This window comes from Trichoderma camerunense (genome assembly GCF_050948025.1).
Source record: "Trichoderma camerunense strain CBS 138272 chromosome Unknown V8C40scaffold_4, whole genome shotgun sequence".
In the NCBI taxonomy this organism is placed as follows: Eukaryota; Fungi; Ascomycota; class Sordariomycetes; order Hypocreales; family Hypocreaceae; genus Trichoderma; species Trichoderma camerunense.
The window spans coordinates 560,692-580,309 of NW_028145366.1; the positions used below are offsets into that span (position 1 = coordinate 560,692).

The 19,618-nt window shown below is 52.0% G+C and overlaps 5 protein-coding genes across 5 annotated transcripts; 3 read left to right on the forward strand and 2 right to left on the reverse strand.

Moving 5' to 3' along the window:
- Positions 1-273: 273 nt before the first annotated feature.
- Positions 274-2,445, forward strand: V8C40DRAFT_237120 (uncharacterized protein). Its single transcript, XM_083214183.1, has 3 exons — positions 274-436; positions 502-810; positions 888-2,445. Exons 1-3 carry the CDS (start codon positions 352-354, stop codon positions 2,153-2,155), a joined length of 1,662 nt encoding a protein of 553 aa, XP_083076097.1. The 5' UTR covers positions 274-351; the 3' UTR covers positions 2,156-2,445.
- A 1,584-nt stretch (positions 2,446-4,029) lies between these two features.
- Positions 4,030-4,385, forward strand: V8C40DRAFT_263037 (mitochondrial 37S ribosomal protein mS37; the record flags this gene model as incomplete). Its single annotated transcript, XM_083219418.1, has 2 exons — positions 4,030-4,141; positions 4,219-4,385. The coding sequence occupies 2 exons, from the start codon at positions 4,030-4,032 to the stop codon at positions 4,383-4,385; spliced, it is 279 nt and encodes a 92-aa protein (XP_083076098.1).
- Positions 4,386-6,063: 1,678 nt separating this feature from the next.
- V8C40DRAFT_273231 (uncharacterized protein) lies at positions 6,064-9,457 on the reverse strand (the record flags this gene model as incomplete). Its single annotated transcript, XM_083220453.1, has 5 exons — positions 6,064-7,661; positions 7,745-7,931; positions 7,993-8,235; positions 8,302-8,847; positions 8,966-9,457. 5 exons carry the CDS (start codon positions 9,455-9,457, stop codon positions 6,064-6,066), a joined length of 3,066 nt encoding a protein of 1,021 aa, XP_083076099.1.
- A 4,775-nt stretch (positions 9,458-14,232) lies between these two features.
- On the forward strand, positions 14,233-18,028 carry V8C40DRAFT_237125 (F-box/WD repeat-containing protein). The gene is made up of 2 exons (XM_083214184.1): positions 14,233-14,722; positions 14,793-18,028. Exons 1-2 carry the CDS (start codon positions 14,530-14,532, stop codon positions 17,606-17,608), a joined length of 3,009 nt encoding a protein of 1,002 aa, XP_083076100.1. The 5' UTR covers positions 14,233-14,529; the 3' UTR covers positions 17,609-18,028.
- On the reverse strand, positions 17,984-19,090 carry V8C40DRAFT_237126 (Snf7 family). The gene has a single exon (XM_083214185.1). The coding sequence runs from the start codon at positions 18,886-18,888 to the stop codon at positions 18,247-18,249; it is 642 nt and encodes a 213-aa protein (XP_083076101.1). The 5' UTR covers positions 18,889-19,090; the 3' UTR covers positions 17,984-18,246.
- Positions 19,091-19,618: the final 528 nt, after the last annotated feature.

A 19,618-nucleotide genomic window follows, 5' to 3' on the forward strand; every position in this document is an offset into this window, starting at 1 on the left:
GCTGCGGGTGTCCTCAGTATGGCGGTATATGTATCACGAGTACATCAGTCCACGCAGTTCATGGAGTAGTAACGCAGGTATTCGAGATTTGATGCTTTGATAGTGACAGTTTGATAGACGCACTGCTTGTCTAAGTTGTTGCCTGAGACTCAAACGTTCCCCCCAATAGCTGTGGCGGGGGATACTGGTAACCGGATGACTAATCACCTGACGTCGCTGCAGCTGCAAAGTCGCGTCAGTGGACGGCAATAATCTTGAAGCTGAAGCCTCAAACGCGACTTGATTTTGCCATCGATTCGCCCCCATTGCAGCGAATTTTCTCCTGGCCATAAATCCTCTCGCTGAATCAAAATGGCACAGTCACTCAATTCCAAGAGACTCGACGCCATCTTCCAGTCTCGGCCAGACATCATCGCCAGAATCAACCAGGCTGCAGGTATATACATTGCAAGCCCAGAACCAAAAACTCAGTTTGGATCAAGCTGCTAATCGATGCCCTAGACTCCCCTGGGCGGATTGCCCTATTCAATGACATCGCCGATCACGTTTACGAACGATTGCAAGAAAATGGCGAGCCGGCGCAGAAGAGGAGGAAGGTTGGCGCTGAACAGGCAAATGGCAGCCCAAGCAGCCAGGTAGCGCTGTCAAATGCAGCAGATGAGGCGGTTCTCTTAGAAATCAAGGAGATTTCTGTGTCGGTTCCACAGAGGAAAAAGCTGGAGATTTGCTTCACCTCAAATCACTTATATGCCAGAGCCCCTGGGGCAACAGCTCCTCTTCCAGGCGTCAGCTATGCGTGGAGAGATATTGGTGCGTCTTCTTCATTTTCTTATTTCAGATCCTCCAAAGCAGTAATGAATCATCCTTTATACTAACACAGTTTGCAGAATATGCCTTCTATCTTCCCGTGCCCGACAAGGCCCAGGTTCAATACAACTACATTCTCTTCCCCAAGGGAACTTGTTTACCCCCCAAGACAGGCACTCCCCCGTCTGCTGAGCCATTCGTCTTCACCGTTCCCGCCACTGCTCCGAAGCAGGGAACTATTGGGGGATCCGAAGCCGGGGCCGCGGCTGCAGTATCAGATACTTACAAGTCCTTGTTCCACTGGGCCCTGACCAAGCGATTACAGGCAGCCGGCAGTGCTGTCAAGATTGTCTCTGCTGATCCAAACAAGTTCCGCAGCATGGTTCGCCAACCTCATCGACCCAACGAAACCGCAGTCCATGTCAGTGGCTTCAGGGGCTCCAAGGACGGCTACCTCTTCTTTCTTGAAAACGGCATCTTATGGGGATTCAAGAAGCCGCTCATCTTCATCCCTACCAATCGCATTGCCGCAATCAGCTACACCAATATTCTTCAAATCACGTTCAACATAGTGGTTGAAATCTTCACCGAGGAGGATGGCAATACGGAAGAACTGGAGTTTGGGATGCTGGACCAGCAAAACTATGGCGGCATTGACGATTACATCAAGATGAACAACCTCCAGGACAGGAGCATGGCTGAGCAGAGGAAGGCGAAGTTGCAGCTAGCTGAAAACAAGGGCCCCAAGAAGAAGGAAGGGGAAGCAGAAAACGGCGATGCTGAGGCCGCCGAGGGAGGAGATGGCATGACGGAGTTGGAACGTGCACAACTTGAGGCTGAGCAGCAGCTACAAGATGATGAGGATGAGGACGAAGAAGACTATGATCCTGGTAGTGAGGGTGAGAGTGAGGGATCTGGCTCCTCTGACGATGACGACGATGACGACGACGATGATGATGAAGACGATGAGGAAGACGACGGAGAAGAGGAAGAAGGCGGAGAAGAAGCAGAGGGCGAGCAGCAGGAAGAGGAAGAAGAAGAGGTCAAAGAAGAGCCGCCGAAGCCTGCTGCCCCAGTGAAGCCAGCGAAGCCAGCGAAGCCAGCACCTCGGGCCTCAAGGGCCACAAAGCCAGCAGCAAAACCGGCAGCAAAGGCGGCAGCGAAACCTGCACCAAAGCCAGCTGCAAAACCAACCCCAAAGCCAGCCGCGAAACAATCCCCAAAGCCAGCCAAGATCGAGACACCTAATGTGCCTGTGCGAACCGGTTGGGCAGCTTTCACCTCCAGGCCAGCAGCCGACGTGGACATGGCCGAGGGCGATGACGAAAAGTTTGACGTGGTGGGATGATGGGAAAGTACATGTAGAAGAGATCTCTCTCTCTCGTTGGTGCTTCATGGGACTTTGTGTGCGCATTGTTGTTATTGGCGTTGAAAAGGCATATTTAAAGTAGCCACGGTGATTTCTTATGTGGATCTTGAAGTTTCTCTGTCCAGATTATATGGATGCATAAAGGCTTCATAGCCGCTGTTGACAGCAGGGCTTCCAATACACAACTGTTTCATGGTGATGACACATATGATGAATGGCTCGAGAATAATGAATCGGCTTGTAATCCGTATACTCAAAGCGTAACTTACAAAAATACATTATAACTCGAGTATCATAATCCCAAAACTTCAAAACCACCGAATGGTCAACGCGCTCATATCCAGTTTCACATACTGTAGACTTGAGTCTTGAACTCCGCAAGGGTTCAACTTCTCAATGCCACATCTTGAGTCAAATTAGCTGACATGAACCAATTAGAATTCTGCCATAGAGCATGATATCAGCTGTAATCTGCATAGTAAATGGACCTAATCCTAGTTCACAGGCTTGCGCTTGTGCACCTGGCCTGCTGTCATCTGGGGCATTAGTTTGCGGTATGTTTCAAGTATCTCGACTTGTGTGCCCCCAGTCTGTGCCGAAAAAAAATTGAGAGAGAAATGGATTGAACGTAGTCGAATTGGTTACAGTGCCAAGCCCGATCGCGGATGCTGGGACACAGGCATGTTGATTCTCAGCTTGTCCATCCATTGAGGAACCATTGGGAACTGATGCACGCGACTGAATGATTCTTGGAGACTGTCAATACTACATGTTATCATTTACTCCCCTTTCTCCTTCAAGTCTAGTTTTGCCTCATCGATTAAATGGCGGAAACACATCTCAGTGGGGTGTAGGAGCTCCTGCACCATTTTATAGACCTTGGAGCACTTAAGAAAGAGTTTGTGGCACTCAAAATCTGTATATAGTATCAGCAGAGTCAGGGCAGCCTTAGTATTCTAGGGTACGACTTGCGTCTGGAGAAATGGTCCTGCAGGTGAATATATAGAGTATGAAGGATCAAGAGAGGAGCGTCTTGGGTTACTGAGGACGATTACTCTCTTATGCACCTGGGATGCAAGTATTTTATACTTCTGGGTAATACTTCCTAAATTCCTCCTTAACTATTGGGCTTCATACATCAGGCATTTGTCTATAAGAAATTCCATGTACCTGGTGAGAAATATTGTATACTCAGGGAGGTCCTATTGAAGATATTGGCTTCTTTCTTCTTCTACGTATTGCTGATAGCTTTGTTTTGTATATAACTTTGTGACTATGATAATATTCGTAGCTCACCTTGATCCAAGCTGAAGTTGTTACGATGTAAGTATCCGTCAGCGCTGTATAGAGGAGTGATGAAGGTCAAAAAGCTGCATATGCCATCTCTAGAATGAGATTAGCAGCTACGTATTTAAAATTGTTCTATCTATCTTCGAGTTCTTTCAAAGAAAGTAATAAAGTGCTACCTCGCATTGGTAATTTGTCTCAATAGAGTGAAGTCATAGTGGAAACGCACCGTTAGAGCTGCCGCAGTAAGAACAAGATTGGCAACATGATTGTTACTGAGTTACCAAATTTCGCAGCAGCATTCAATAAGCACATATCACTTCGAATAAAAGAGAAGAAAAAATATAATTAAAGAAGCATTTACCATCACCATCATCTGTTTCCAAATCTATCTGCTCTACAGGCAAATGGCCATATACTGATCACGTGCGCCGTCACGTGACCCCCTCCAAACATTTGATAGCCTCTCAGACCATCTACATCTCCAAAACCACCAGCTTCATCACCCTCACCTCTCCCTCTCCAGCCTCGCTCGCTCTCCAAATTCATCCCAAAACTCGCCCATCATGTCAGGGAGCGCCAAGGCCATCCGCCTCCCCCCCCTCAAGACGCTGCGCGTCCACAATCCCAAGCGCCAGCCCGAAAACCCTTGCATCGCCATCATGTCCAGCGTCCTAGGTAATGCCCTTCCTTCTCTCTCCCACAAAGAGGGTAAAGCTCTCAATAATGGTGCAATCTGCTGACTCAATTCGCAGCATGTTGGGCCTCTGCGGGCTACAACGCCGCCGGATGCGCCGCAATCGAGAACCAGCTCCGCAAATGCATGGACGGACCCCCTCCGCCGCCGGCCCCCGCGAACACGATCAACTACCACCTGTCCCGGATGCAAAAGTACGTCACGAGCCCGCGGAAGCAGAAATAAAAGGAAAGCTGGAAAGGCAGGATTGGAGAGGATTGGAGGCATTGGCCATGTCTCTTCAACACGGAGCAGAGTTTTGCGCATCGCATGATTCGACAGTCGATATAACGTTCTCGAACTCGGGATTCCCACGCTCAAATACTCAGTGGTCAAACGATTTATAAAAGAAGGAGGGACGCCTTTTCAAAGCAGAAGAGCAAGCAATCTTCTAGGAGAATGAAGATGTGCACAGCACAACACATGACGAACTTTTGACGAACCACAAGCAAAGAGGGGGGATGGAGGGGCAATAAGAAAGCAGGGAATAAGGCGAGGTTGTTTTCATCGGCGTTGGGATGGACGATATCAAAAAAGTAAAAATGTACAACACACTCAGATCTGGACATAAATAGGGTGGCTATAAAAGGCAAAAAGGAGAGGGCGGATAGAGCGTTCATGTACGAGTAGCAGACGCAAATAAAGATTCTGATGGAAAACACTCCATCTTGTATAAAGATTGAACAATATACGTATCCTCTATGTAAAAATCTACAATTCCTACCATCTTCTCTTATCCAACACACGAATGACACCCCGCCACATTTCAAGGCACATACGAAGGAATCTATTCCATCATTCACCATTCACAATGCACGCACAAGAAATACTTCCATCACCATCTCTGTTTGCACCATCATCCCCTCTGTCTATCCAATACTAGAAAACACAAAAAACATCCAACAACGAAGAACCCATCATCTCAACATGGAAAGAGAAAGCAGAGGAGGAGAAGAAAGCAGAAAGACTAGAACTGATAGAAGAAGAAAAATAACAAAGCCAAAAAATCAGTATGCATAGGGGGAAACACAAAAACACTAACAAACAAATCATCCGCCCAAACAAATAGATGGAAAAAAGAATAAAAAAGTGAATAGCCTTCTCATTTCTCCTATAAACCTCCCGTCTTTGTCACTAGCGCCATTTAATCCCATGAAATGATGGTAAAGAGAAAAGAGCTTGGATAAAATCTGCTTCTCAGCTCAACTCAAAAATAGTGTATTCCCAATAATAATAATAGTTGTTGTAGTAAGGAGGAAGATAAAGAAAAAGGGGGGTGCGAATAAAAGAAAAAGAAAAATAGGTGGGAAAGAGTGTATCGTTGAGTCGCCCTCGACTATAGCTTGTTCTCGCTAGATTGTATTGTTGCATCATCTTATGATGCGGGCGCTTGGTATGAATGTCCATCGCATAAGCAAATCTTGTGCGTCTTTGTATTTTCTTCTTCTTCTTTTTCAAAGTTCGAGCCAAAAAAAAATGTAGGCAAAAATGGCAACGGGCCATCGGCAACGTGTGAGAGTAGGTGCGAAAGAATGACCTGAGTTGGAGTCTGATGATAATAAATAGCATAAAATAAACTGGTCATGATCGCACATGTCGTGGTGTCGTGTCTATGATGATTTCGAGAGGTATCTTTTGTTTGGGCCTTGGACCGTCGTCAATATGATGGCAGTTGGTGCCACTCTAAAATATGAGAAAAAGAGAAAGAAAAGGATTTGCTGTTATGCAATGGCTCTAATACACCAAAACATGCGAATCGTCTGTGGTAGTCCGTAGGATAAATATGCTTTCCCGATAAATCACGCCTCCATCTATAGAGGCGTGCTCTGGTTTCCAATAAGAAAATGCTGGTGCGGAGGCAGTTTTAAGTCGCCATGTCACCAACGCAGAAGAGCTCTATCTCTCCTACACCGGCGGAGTAGGCATTCTTCATGCCGTCGCGGAATTCCATAAAGGCGATCTGGATGTCGTCGTCGCTTTCGATTGTGACAAAGTCCTCGTCTTCGTCTTGATAACGTAGCTTTAGCGCACCTTGTGCGATACTGCTGGTCGTGAACCGCGCTAGCTTGGCATCAATCCGATCAACCAGGGACTGGTAAGTAATATTAAAGGCAACGACGAGGGTAACATAGTTTCCAGTGTCGCAAGTGACGCGGACCTTGAGCTGCGTAGGCAGAGCCACGTCGGGGCTTGCAAGTCCATTGGCCGGCATACCCGGCATGTTTGGAATACCCCCAGACATGCCGGAAGGCATCATGCCCTGAGGTATCATGCCATGATGAGCAAGCATACCCTGAGACATGGTTGCAGTGCCGAGAGAGGGCGATACGGTCCTTGAGTTGGCCACTGCAGGGTCAACACGAAGGCCGTTGGTGCCATTTGGAGGTCCAGGAGTAGCCTGTCGAGGATATATCGGCTGAGTAGGAAACTGAGCCATGGTTCCGCCCACGCTGCCCGAGTGGGAGTGCTTGTGCATCCGCGGGCCTTGGCTGCCTGGGCTCTGCGTGCTCGTCCGCAGCGGTGCGGGTGCATCGTTTCGAGGAGAGCCGGTTTGCGACCTCGGGATAGAACTGTCGTGCGCTGGGTGAAGATGCATGGGAATACCGGGGACAGCAGGGATACTGCCCTGGCTGGGCTGGCGCCGCTGTCCTTGTGCATTCACATCGGGCGTGCTGTATGAGCGGCTCCTCTGCTGCCCGTTGGCGTTGTTGGCGCTATTGGCATTCTGGAGCGCCATGGGAGGAAGAGAAGGGCCGCGAGGGTTTCTTCCAGTAGGGGGGGTGCCGTCCCGGGACGGGGCACGTGGCATCGCCGGTGCTGTGTAGCGGTTGTTTTCATCCCATCCGGGTTGGGGAGTTCCCGTCTTGGGGAATGGGTAGCTGGTTGGGGGGAATATGCCGCTTGTCGTGCTGGTTCGAGAAGATGCAGGCGAATCACCAATGGGAGAAAAGTAGCTGTCCCCTCCACGAACTCCCGGCGATGGGACGGTCATGCTGCTTGCAGTCTGGAGGCTAAGGGGAGCAGGTGGCGGTGGTGGCATCGGCAATGGGAATCGTGGAGGGGGGGCTCTTGCGATGCTAGCCAGAGACTGAGACGTCTCTGCCGTTACCGAGCGCTGCCTCATGTCTCTCAGGTTGGAGCTTGAAGCAGTTCGAGGGATCGAGCCTCCGAAGGAGGATGCTGGCATCGGGAACTGAGCAGGAGCGGTCGCGGGTCCCAAGTCTTCGTCGTCATCGTCTTCCTGTTGCAGGTAGGGGTTTTCGAGCCCGCCGGCCTGGTCTCGTGTCCAAGCGAAATCGGTAGGGTTGTCGTCTGGACTTGTGGCGGCCCGTGGCGCATTCTCCTTACGTTGCGTCTCCAAGCCGTTGGCCCATTTCTTCATCATCTCCTCCGTGAGGAACTTGATGGTGAAGTTTTCGACACCGGGATCTCCCTTCCACCAGATCTGAACACTATGAGAACCTGGAGAAAGAAATGTTAGCTAGATGCTAAAAAAAAAGGAGAGGAAGAAATCCCCCCTTGCCCAAAAAGATGAGTAAACGAACCAGGTTTTGACAATGATACGACATCCGTAACATTGGTCATGAAGATTCTGCCCTTGAGTTGCAGCTTGGCATTCTTGTTCTTCGTCTTTGGGCCTTGCTGTCGGGCCTTGTCCTTCTTGTCCTTGCTCTTGTTTGGTGATATTTCCTTGCAGCATAAAAGAATGCATTCGAACAGATAAATTTCATACTGGGGACACGGTTAGCTTTTTGTTTGTCGGGAGATGCATGGGAGATGACTGTGTACGTACGTCCTTCTCTTGCTCACTCTTGCCGGTGATGACACCATAGACACCATGTAATAACAGCTTCCCAAACGACTCAATTTTGTGTGATTTCCAATCGTCAACCCTGGTTATGAGTTCCTCCAGCGCATCGTCGAGAAGGTCGCGGTTAACGGCCTCGTTGGCTTTCTGGAGAACGCGTTCGGCAGCCTCGCATCCGGCAAGGAGATCTTCCTTTGTCTCCTGCTCTTCCGTCTTTTTGGCCAGATCCTAATGGCGAGTTAATAGAGGAACATGCGTAAATACTTTCAGAGGTAGAGTTTAAGCAGCACGTACCTTGAGCAGCAGTGGATACTTGACTAGACGCTGCATGGGCTTCAGGAGGAAACCATCCAAAGTGTTGAAGTCGGCGGCGACGGGGTGGTCGGACTGCTGGATCTGGTCGAAAACTTGGTTCGCAATCTGCGCCGCTTTGCGCTGGTTGGCGATGAACGGCTGATAGATGCTGAAAAATTCTTCGTGTGTAACAAAAGGCTGGCCCCATCGCTGAGAGACCGCAGGCATGGAGTTTGTGGTCTCGACTCGAATCAGGAAGCGGCGTTGAAAATCGAGGATGGAGTTGATGTTGAGGAAAATCTGGTGGACAACGTCGCCGGGAATCACTCCCTTTTGCTCCAAGGCCTTCTTCAAATCGTGCAAATTCTCCAAGTCCTGGACGTATTTTCGTTCGGTATCGACGAGTTCCTTGACAACGTGATCTCGATAGGTCATTTTGGAGCCGGCGCCGGCCTCAGTAGGCTCGCCATCGGGATATGGCTGCAGCTGAAGGAGGTAACCGCGCTGTTCCGCAAGGTCAAGAACGTAGTTAACGACTTGTGTAACCTGTTGGGTGTTAGAAGGCTGAAAAGAAGGATAAGGACATAATGAAAATTTGGTGTAGAACGAAATACTATGCGTCGGAGAGACACAGAGGTTGTCCTACTGAGATTTAAAAGCATACCTTGACAAAACCGCTCGTGTCGTTGCCCATCAAATCAGTAATGACAAAGCAGTCGGAAGACGCCACCTGGAGGTCCTTCAGACAGGCCTGGACAAACTTGAAGATTGCGATTTTGGACTTTTTGGAGTCGGACGCATTGGCATTGGCATCGTCAATGGCCAGCGGCTCTGCCGGCTGTAGCGTGTTGTAAATGACGAGGAGCGGATAGCCAGAGCGGAAGAGATTCCAGAGGGGATCAACTGGATCTGTCGGGTCGAGATGCTCGAGGAAGGGCTCGAAGCCCGGCACCTGGGCCAGGCGCTGCTTGAGGGAGATGCATATCTGGTAGAGGGATCGCGAGGCGTCGGCTTTCTGGTTGATGATGTTGCTGGTGGCCACAACTGGGCCATTGGCAACCACCGTCATGTCGCTATTGAGTGTGCTGAGCGACGTTGAAGATCCAGCATAGGTTGATCCAGACAGCTGGCTAGTGCGCGGCGCACTGCTGCTCATACTTTGTTGTGGTAAAGCGCCCGCTCCGTTTGGATGAGACTGGAAGACCGGGGCCGTGTTGGTTCTGAGCAGGGGTGCATGAGCCATGACCTCTCTACTCCATCCGTCGGGGGCCCGATATCTAGGGCTTGCAGGTCGTTGAGGGTCGAGGTCAGGTCAGGTCAGGTCAGGTCAGGGACGAAGAGCGGCTTCGGGCGAGCGTGAGAAAAGTCGGGGACGGGGTTGAAGCAGAGAAGAGGAGGAAACAGGGGGGGGTCCAGGCCGAAGGCGGGGGTTTTGGCGAACGAGTTTCTTGCGGAAGACTGTCCGTGGGCTGCGGATCCTTAATGAGCACGGATTCACGTCATTTAACGCGAAGGGCCTGTCTCAATGGATTGCTGCCGTCGGCGACCTGTCGTTTCTGCGTCTGGCCGGCGCCAGGGGAGTTACTGGACGTTGCAGCTCAAGCGCTGGTAAGAGCCTCACGAGCCGCAGTCGGGCTGACCTGCTACGGGGAGGCTGAGTTTCGAGTCTCGACGAGGCTGTCGAGAGGGCAGTTGAGTCGGCAAGAGAGGATACGATGTGACGGAGTGTTGTGTCGTCGGTGAATCGGGAAACGTGTACGTGTACGTGTATCGTGATCGCTCCCGGTCTCTAAGTCTCTATCTCTCTCTATACGGCCGGCTTGGCTGCGGGCGTCTAACAGTGTCGTCTATCTCTCCCTCTGTCTTGTACGATGTTTTTTCTTTCTTTTCTCTTGTTCTCTTCTCTCTACTCTAAACGGAGCGTTTCGTCGGGTTTAAGGCGATGGCAAAACGGCGCAACGTCTCGAGACGGCTCTGCACTGCTGGTGGGGGGAAACAGTGTCAGGATTCGGACGGGTATCGAAAGGGCCCCCCTGGCTCTGGAGGGCGATGCTCGTCAGCGCAGTTTTACTGTTGCGATCTGCCGGTCGGATATTATGCAGTCGGTGTGCGGGGATGGTGTTAACGAGTTGCACGCCGAGGCTGCAGAGGCAGCAGGATCAGGAGGTAAAGGGGCAAGGGAAGAAGAGGAAGAGTTGAGAGGCTGTCCTGACAAAGAGTTGGAGATGGGACAGGCTCGACTCGACTGTTATGGGGTACTGCCGGGGACGGTACCGGCTGCTGGGCGCAGTGGTGTGCAGATACTCGGGCTCAGGTACCAATGAGCAATTGAGGGCACGTTAGTACAAGTACGAGTACAGTATCAGGCCCTTTGGAGGCATCAGTTGATCTACAGGCTCGGGGGGCTGCTAATTGGGACGATTGGGGGGGCCACAGGCGCTCAGGGCGGCTTAGCGCGGAGACTTTGTGTGGTGCTGGGCTTCGAAATCAGGGGGTTCAACTGGGGGGGCTGCAGAGGAGGGGGGGCGCTTCGGGACCCTTTTTTTTTTTTCTTTTTTTTTCTTTGCCTTCAATGTGTTCTCTTCCAGCTGAAGATTTGTATTTTCCCTTGTTAGTGATGATAGCCCTTCGTTTCCCTTGCTGCGAGTGGTTGGAGCAGCCAATGTCTTGTGCCAGCGCGCCGTTTTTGCCACCGTGGCAGCGGCAACGGCGAGACTGCAGCGGTTTGTACCCAGGACTCGAGCTGGCTGCAGCTAGCGCCCACGGATTTAAGTACCAGTACTTGCCTAGCACCCTTGAGTCTGGTGGCATGCACAAGTGCGCCGGTGTCTTGTTTCACAATGGCCAGAGCTGGCGCTAGGCCTGGCCAGGCTAAAATGGGACGACCAGAGGGAAATTGAGAAATCATGCCTTGTGTTGAATGTCTGTTGTCTGGCGCCACGGGACGGCGATAAGAATGATAATGATCCATGACAATAGAGAGAAGTGGCTTGTATCAATATGAATCAACCAACTGCTGCTCACTAATACAGGCTTCGAATGTCGATAATCATGACTTAACAACTGGCTCTGATCTCTCACGCAGCGTCAGCCAAACAAGAGACAGACTCTTCTTCCCGCCAACCAATCAACCAACCAACCAAAACACCCACATCTAAACAAACAAAACAAACGGTCAGTCTCCCCCTTCTCACATGCTTCCTCCCACCTGTTTCAGTCGCACTCACCGGCGGCTGTTGAACCAACAAAACCGCCCACGACGTCGCATTGCGTCAACGGCCCGCGTCTCAGCACTGCCCACGAGGCCATCTGCATCGTCACACTTCTTGTAGCAATCTCCCGTGCATTGGCTCACGACAAAACATTGCTGTGATCAAATTGACTAGGCCTTGCCATAGTGGTAGCTCCCTTCTTGGCTAGGCGTTTTCACCGCTGCTCTTTGCTTGCTTACCAGTTGTTTACGGGATCCGATATCTCATGATGCGGGTAGGCACATACACTAGCAGTGCCAGCTCCAGCTCCAGCTCCAGCTCTTAGACGTTCCATAGATTGCTATTGACCAGACATGCCCATGTAATCACATCACCTAATCTACGGTACGCCTCGTATACTATGCCCTACCCCTTCGAATGTAGGCTGCCTTGGTCTGAGGTCACACCAGTTATGCCTCTTGAATACATGTTGATGCATCCGTCCGTCTTATTCTCAGCCGTACAGCTCTCAGCAAGGGAAGAGAAAAAAAAAAGGAGACGCCAATCTAACAATAGCGTCTGCAGGCAGGCTGTAGGTACAGTAGCTCAACGCATGCTCAAGGCTCCAGGTCTCTCTACTCGGAGAAATAGACCTGGCAACCCCATGTTCAGAGCTCGTCACATTTCACATTTCACGCTCACGTCTAAACAAACTAATCCACCATTGGGGAGCAACTCCCGCTGGGCTACCCTGACGTAAGCGAGGGCACAACGGCCGATTAGGAACTGCATACATGTACCTACTTACGATAGAGCGCTACTCCGTACAGGCACTCCTGTCAAAAGCCACTTCAGATGCCAAGTCCCAACTGTAATGCCTACCCAGAGCTGGGATCATCAGCCTCCTTTCAGCTGAACGTCGCTAACACAGCTTGCATCGCTACTCCGTATTGTACCTGAATTGCTATCGTATGAATGAATCCCAATGGATTTCAATCTGGTCACATGAGTGCCTTTTTTGTGGATTCGCAACATATAGTATTACGTCTTCTCAGCTTGTTGGCATTTGTATAACGGCGGTGAAAGATCGTATCTTGTTCACCGTCACATCGCCAGCCAGCCACCTCATTTCTGCCAAGCTGAAAGATGGCGACGGCTGACGTCAATGGGCTTTTTCTTTGCAGAAATGGAGCTGTTCCATGGCAGCGAATTGAAAAGCAGAAGAAAAAAAAAAACACCCCGGCGAAGAGCTGAAATCAGGGGTGGAGAACAGGTGCAACGACGAGTTGAGACGGTCATGTTGTAGGGCTGAGCTGCATCTCACTAGCTCCAGGACCGAGACCCTTCATGCGGCCCAACAACAAAGAAACGCGCGCCCGTAGTGGTTGTCTTAGTGAGACGGTATCTTATCTGAGTTGTTTAGTTTGGTGAACATGGAAGCCAATTGGATGGGCCTGCAGCTGTACTGAGCGTTTGTTTACAGCAGAGTACTCGTAATCAATCGCTTCATATCTTGGCGGGCAGTCTGCAAAACGGCGCCTCTTAGACGGGTCACATGTATGAGGTGCAGATAGCCTTACAGTTTGCTTTGTTGTCTGTAAAAGGTTGCCGATATGCCTAAAGAGTTAAAATGCATGTCCAAAGTCAGGTACATGTACCCAAACGGCCACTGCGAGCAATCAGCCTTATCTCTTCCGAATGGACAAACAAACACTAGAGCTGCATGCCAGTGCCGGTTTGCTGCACTGCCTTTGCTGACGAATGCCGGGCGAGGATTAGGCGTGCAGAAATTGGCTATGGAGTCGATCCAATATATAGCCTTGGTTGATTTGTTTGAGCTGTGGAGAAGGCGGAAGCTGATCCGTTGGAAGGGTAAAAGTTGTCAATTTGGGTAAATACCTATACAGACAGAAGTCGAGATATTGGGATATATACAAGCATCGTGCGAGTAGCAACACGAAGAGAGATTGAATGCTCGCACCAAGTCAGAGCCTGTACAGGCAACTGAGGGCGATCAAGTCTCTAGGGTGAGCAGGAAATACAATGCGCAACTCTGTACGTCTTTCTCACGGATGCAAACTGCGTCGTGACCGTTTGCTCGGTAAGCAAGCGTGTACCTACATGTAATGGACTTCTGTTTGTCGTTTGAGACGCCGCAGGCCGTCTTGGATGTACTTCGTATAACGGCCAAACCAAATCAAACGAGGCCATCTTACACGCGACTCAGCACAAACGCCCGCCTCGTCGAAATTACAATCCCAAATAAGCTTAATCAACCTCCAGAAAAGCCTCCATCCATTCCAACAACTCGACGCTGATTCGATTCGATTGAAGCCTCAGTTCCAGCAGTTCCGACATCAGGGGCTCCAGCTGCCTCCTAGTGCCCGCAGCAGCCGTTTTGAAGCACTAACGGACGGGCCAGCCCCGGTCGCCGCCGTCACGGGTCCGGCACTCTACCTGCTCGCACTACCTTGCCAGTACAGGCCATCCACCGCGGACTCCCAGCTAGGTCCCCGTACCCAGCCAGTACCCAGGCCGTACCTCAGCCCGCTGTAGCGCTGCTGAATAAACCGGAAGCCACCCCCCGCCCCCCAAAACGGCACTACGGCACTTCCACAGCGCTGGGATTCGGCGGGCTGAGCCTGGCAGCGCCTGGCAACGCCTGGAGGCAGAACCCAGCACTGGCCCATCCCCGCCGGAAGCCTTCAGGTTCTAGCCTCAACTGCCATTGGACTTGGAAGTCGTTCCGTCCAGGCTGCAACCCGGGCTGCAGCAGCGCGACCATTCGTCTGACTCTCCCGTCTGTCTGGTTGCCTTTTCTTTTTCGTCCTCGTTGCCACTGCATTCGAGCCTAGCCTGCCCAACCCGCCCTGTCATTGGTATTGGCACCCGAATCCTCGCCAGCTGGAGCTCGATATGGGAGTTTGCGCCGCCTCCTGCGTCCCAGCGCTTCGCAATCCCCCGGCCGTGTCGAGCGACAAACAACGAGCGTGATAGCTTCACATCTGGGCGAGGCTGAGCCTGAGCCCCCCCAACCATGTCGAGACGAGACAGCGCCATGGGGCCCTTTTCTCCCGCCCACCAGCCTGACGAAGGCTATTCCGAGGATCCTCTGGGGCCAACCGGCCTGGCTGACCAACTCTCTACTCTGGCGACGCTCAAGTCCCCCCTCGAGCTGCCGCAATGGCTGGCTGCAAACGCCGCGCTCCTCCCCGTATCCGTCAAGTCCAGTGAGTTTACCTTCATCTCCCGGTGCTGGTCGCGATGAGCTTTATCCCTGACCTGACTCCGTCGCTGCAGAGCTGGCTATGACGCTGCTCGACCAGCTTCCAACGTCTGCCATCGTCGAGATCGTCGAGCGCCTGAGCCCGAGACTTTACATCGACTTCATCCGCCACCTTCCCGCCGAAATCTGCCTCAAGATCCTTAGTTATCTCGACCCCGTATCCCTTGTTAGTGTGCTGCAGACTTGTCGGGCGTGGTATGACCTGGCCGTGGATCGGAAGCTGTGGGAGCGACTGTACTACCTTGAGGGCTGGAAGGCTGTGCAAACCGAGATCGATGCGTGGGAGGTCAGGGTCAACACGGGCGTCAGCAACTCGATAGGGCATCTGCATAGGATGCAAACGTCGGATCACCACCCAAATAAGATTCGTGCCATACTCAACAATGACGATGACGACGAGGACTCGGAGATGACAGACCCGGACAGGCTGCCCAGCATCGTCGACCACAGTGCTGGCGCCAGCTTATTTGGGTCTGCCGGTGGGCTACAGTCGAGGCAGACGCTGCCCTCCTTGGGTGATATGCACCTGGATAGCTTCTCATCTGCCAAGGGCAAGGCTGTGGATCGGGGCCTTGGGTCGTCATCGTCGGAAAGCAGAGCTAAGCGCAAAGAACCCGGCGGCACCCCCGAGATGGCGCTGCCGTCAATCGAGGCGGGCGACGCCACGGCGTCCATGATCAAGTCAACTCTCTGGACTTGGGATATCAACAGCTCGCGATATCGCATCAACTGGAAGTACCTGTATAACATGAGGCGGCGCCTTGAATCGAACTGGGAGCTAGGCAAGTACAAAACCTTTGTGCTACCACATCCCAGCTACCCGGAGGAAGGCCACCAAGAGTGTGTCTACACCTTGCAGTTCGACGCAAACTACCTTGTCAGCGGTAGCCGGGACCGCACGATGAGGGTCTGGAATATGCATACACGCCGGTTGGTCCGCCCGCCTCTGACCGGCCACACCGGCTCCGTCCTGTGTCTTCAATTTGACGCGGACCCGGCCGAGGACATCCTAGTCTCTGGCAGCAGCGATTCGAACGTCTTCATCTGGAAGTTTTCCACTGGAGAGCTGGTGCAGAGAATCACAAACGCCCATCGCGAGTCTGTCCTCAACGTCAGGTTTGACAAGCGCGTCCTAGTCACGTCTTCCAAGGACAAAACAATCAAGATTTTCAACCGCCGACCGTTGCGATATGGCGACTTGGGCTATGGAGAAGTAGATGCAGCTGTCAACCCCGTCGGCATGAGCGTCAAACCCTACGGCTACGAACCAGATCTTTCCCAGGAGCTGCCTGTCAAGCCCCCCTATACTGTCATCGGCAGACTGGAGGGACATGGCGCTGCCGTCAACGCCATCCAGGTTCGAGGCAGCACTATTGTTTCTGTCTCTGGCGACCGTCACATCAAAGTATGGAACTGGCCGGAACAGGTCTGCACACAAACCATCCCAGCACACGAAAAGGGCATTGCCTGCGTCGAGTTTGATGAGCGCCGAATTGTGAGTGGTAGTAGCGACTACGAAGTTTGCATTTTCGACGCGCCGACCGGCCTCAAGGTGGCCTCCCTTCGAGGACACGCTCATCTCGTCCGAACAGTGCAGGCGGGCTTCGGCGACTTGCCGTACAGCCGGGAGGAGGATGCGGCAGAGGCCAAGAGAGTGGACGCCGAGTACTTCAAGGCCGTAGAGGCAGGAGAGATTGATCACGAGGGTGACCGTAGGATTCGTCGCTCTAGGAGGATAAACGCAGGAAGCTCTCGACCGGCCGATCTCCAGGCAACTGGTGCCAAAGTCCCGCCGGGCGGAGGCGGTGGACGTAAATATGGACGCATTGTTTCCGGTTCATATGACCAGAGTATCATCATTTGGCGGCGCGATAAGGAGGGTGTGTGGAAGCCTGCGCACCATCTGCGCCAGGAAGAGGCCGCCGAGGCCGCACACAGGCAAGTCGCCCTGACCAACGCCCATCGCCAGGGCACTCAGCTTGCGTCGGCAGCAATTGCCGTGTCGCCGGTGCATCCCGGAGTGTCGCAAGGCATGCAGTCGTCGCCCATCCGCGACCCAAGCGGCGAGCACAGCCAAGCGGCGCGCATCTACAAGGCCATGATCGACCAGGTCGTCCCCATTGGAGTTGCGGCTCTAAGACAGGCACTAGCGAACCATCCATCCGTGCTCATCTACCACGGCTACTTGCAAGCCGCGATTGAACGGGAGCCCTCGCCGTTTGTCAGATCGCACCTTAGGCAGGTGGTGGCGGATGGTTTGATTGCGATACAAAACAACCAGTCGGCCAGACAGCGCCTCATTGCTCGCGGTAACGCCCACATCCTAGCTCCTCTTAACATGGAGGGGAGAGTCGCAGGTCTGGTCCCCGGATATCCTGGCGGCGCAATAGCAGGGCCCTCTTCTGCTACAGCCGTGGACATCAACGGCGGCAGCAGCAGCAATGATCATCGACAGTCGGCATACTCCCCATTACCAGCACCAGCATCACAGGCACATCCATCCACCCCTCTCCACGCACCTGTACCCCAGCCTTCTCAACTTTCCATCCCTCCTGGCCAGGGGCCTCCTCCTCAACTTCCTCCCATCGTTCAACCCGAACATACCAGTGCTCAGCCGGGCACGGTCGAGATGGCAGACGCCGCACCAGCTCCAGAGCAACACCCGCGCATCGTGGCAGCTGAAAACCCCCCGGCACGCGTTTTCAAGCTCCAATTTGACGCCCGCAAGATCATCTGCTGTTCCCAGGCACCAGTCATTGTAGGCTGGGACTTTTGCAACGGCGATCCGGAACTAGAGGAGGTGGCTCGCTTCTTCGCAGCGATTGATTAAAGGGCGTCGTCACTGGGCTCAGGCAGATTGCCACTGAAACAAACACAAGTTTTTCACGCAACGTTCCATGCCCAAAACGCAACGTATCGTCGGGAGGAGTTTAGGGGGGGGGGAACAAAGATTTGGCATATCATATCCATCATTGCGTTTTTTTTTGTGCTTCATACAAAAAGAAAGAGAAAAACAAGAAAAGAAAAAAAAAAAGAGCGTTGGGACTACATTACTGTAACTTGCATTCCCGGCGTTTCAACAGTTCGCCCGGCGTTTGTATCATGTTGTAATTACTCGAATGTGCGGACACATTACGGACAGGGCTTGGGTAGGATGGTAATTAGGTAGTAGATGGCATTAGATACTTTATTGTTCTGTTGGGGGAGAAATACGAATAGCATGATGAAACTTGAGAGATATACATCTTTGCTTATCCTGTGTTGTTTATTTACATATTCTTGAATGTGTAACAAGGGAAATAGTGTGATACTGTCATGAGGTTGGGATGAAGGAACTTCCGCTTGATGATGCTAGTCTTGTTTGTGAGGAGACAAGGAAAACGAGAGCCACGCCACGCCACGGAACGATACAATGGACTGATATCAAGATGCTGAATGAAAGAGAAGCTAAATTGACAAAAGACGATGCTAACCCGCAGCTTGCTTGACCTTTTCTTCCGTCTGCGGCGGCTCGTCAACAAACTCGGGGACGACCTCGTCCTGCAGATATCCCGGCACGGCCCCAGCGCCATACTCCTGCTCCAGCTCAGCCTCCATACCCAGCGCCTCAAGCTCAGCATCCAGCTCCGACTCATCCACCTCATCAGGAATATCATACCCACGAGCCAAACTCTCCTGAATCTCGTTCCCAACATCAAGCAAGTCCGCCATCTCATCCTGCAAACGCTCAATCTTGTCAATGTCAATCTTTCCATACTGCTTGCGCAGCTCCTTGTTCGTAGTCTTCATGGCGTCGACCTGGGTCATGACGTTCTTGAGGTTATCCTGCATGCTCTGCGCCTGCTCCATGTTCCAGACCTGGCTCTCGAGCTTGTCCTTTTCCGCCTCGTAGGCCTTGCGGCGTTGTAGGACTTTGAGGGCCTTTTGCTTGATGGCTTGTTTGCCGGGGCCGTCGCGCATCTTGGAGAGTTTCTCTTGGTAGGCGGAGAGCTCACCGTTGAGGGCCTTGAGCTTGGTGTCGATGGAGGCGATGCGGGTGTCGATGTTTGTGATTGCGCCGGTGAGGGTCGGCTTGGGGCCCGTGGGCTTGGAGCCGAAGAGGCGGTTCATGGTGATTGATTTCTTTGGTTTGTCCTTCTCTTTCTTCTTATTGTTCGTCCACTCTTTTGGGGGGGCTATCGGTGGTGGGAGTTGAGGGTTTTCGATGCGATGAGGGGAGATATGGCGAGGCTGAAGGTGCTGCCTGCGTGGAGTGACGAGGACTGGGATGACGTTGGACAGTGACGAGGCTTCAGGGAGTTCTGTAGGCTCTGTCGGAGGGTTTCAGAGGGGCAGCCAGGGCGAGACCCCACTGGTGCATTTCTGCAAGGCTGAGGTGATGAGTCAGCGGAAGGCTTACCTTGCCCAATTGAGTTTGCGTGTACTGGATGATGGAGAGACAGGCACCCAGATGTAGCAGTTATAGTAGAAGAGAAATCCATCTAATTATTACAGTGAACACTTGATTCCACGTTGATTGCGGGCTTTATTTGAGCTGGATGCAAGTCATCAAGAGTCAATGTTTCACTGCGCTGCATCGCCAAATTATACATCAATCAATGTCTCATTAACCGGTGCAAGCCACTTCCTTGTAGATTCGGAGCAGTTGGCGGGATCTACGAACTAGTTCGATTGAAGCATCCGTAAATAGCATCAACTAATATCGACGTCGTACTCTATTGCAGAATGTAACACTACCAACTGGTACTACCTCATTGAAGATTGAGGCCCAGTGTAAGATTCGGTATTTTTGTCTTTACCATTACTATTGTTTTGGTCTTTTCAAACAACAATTGTACAT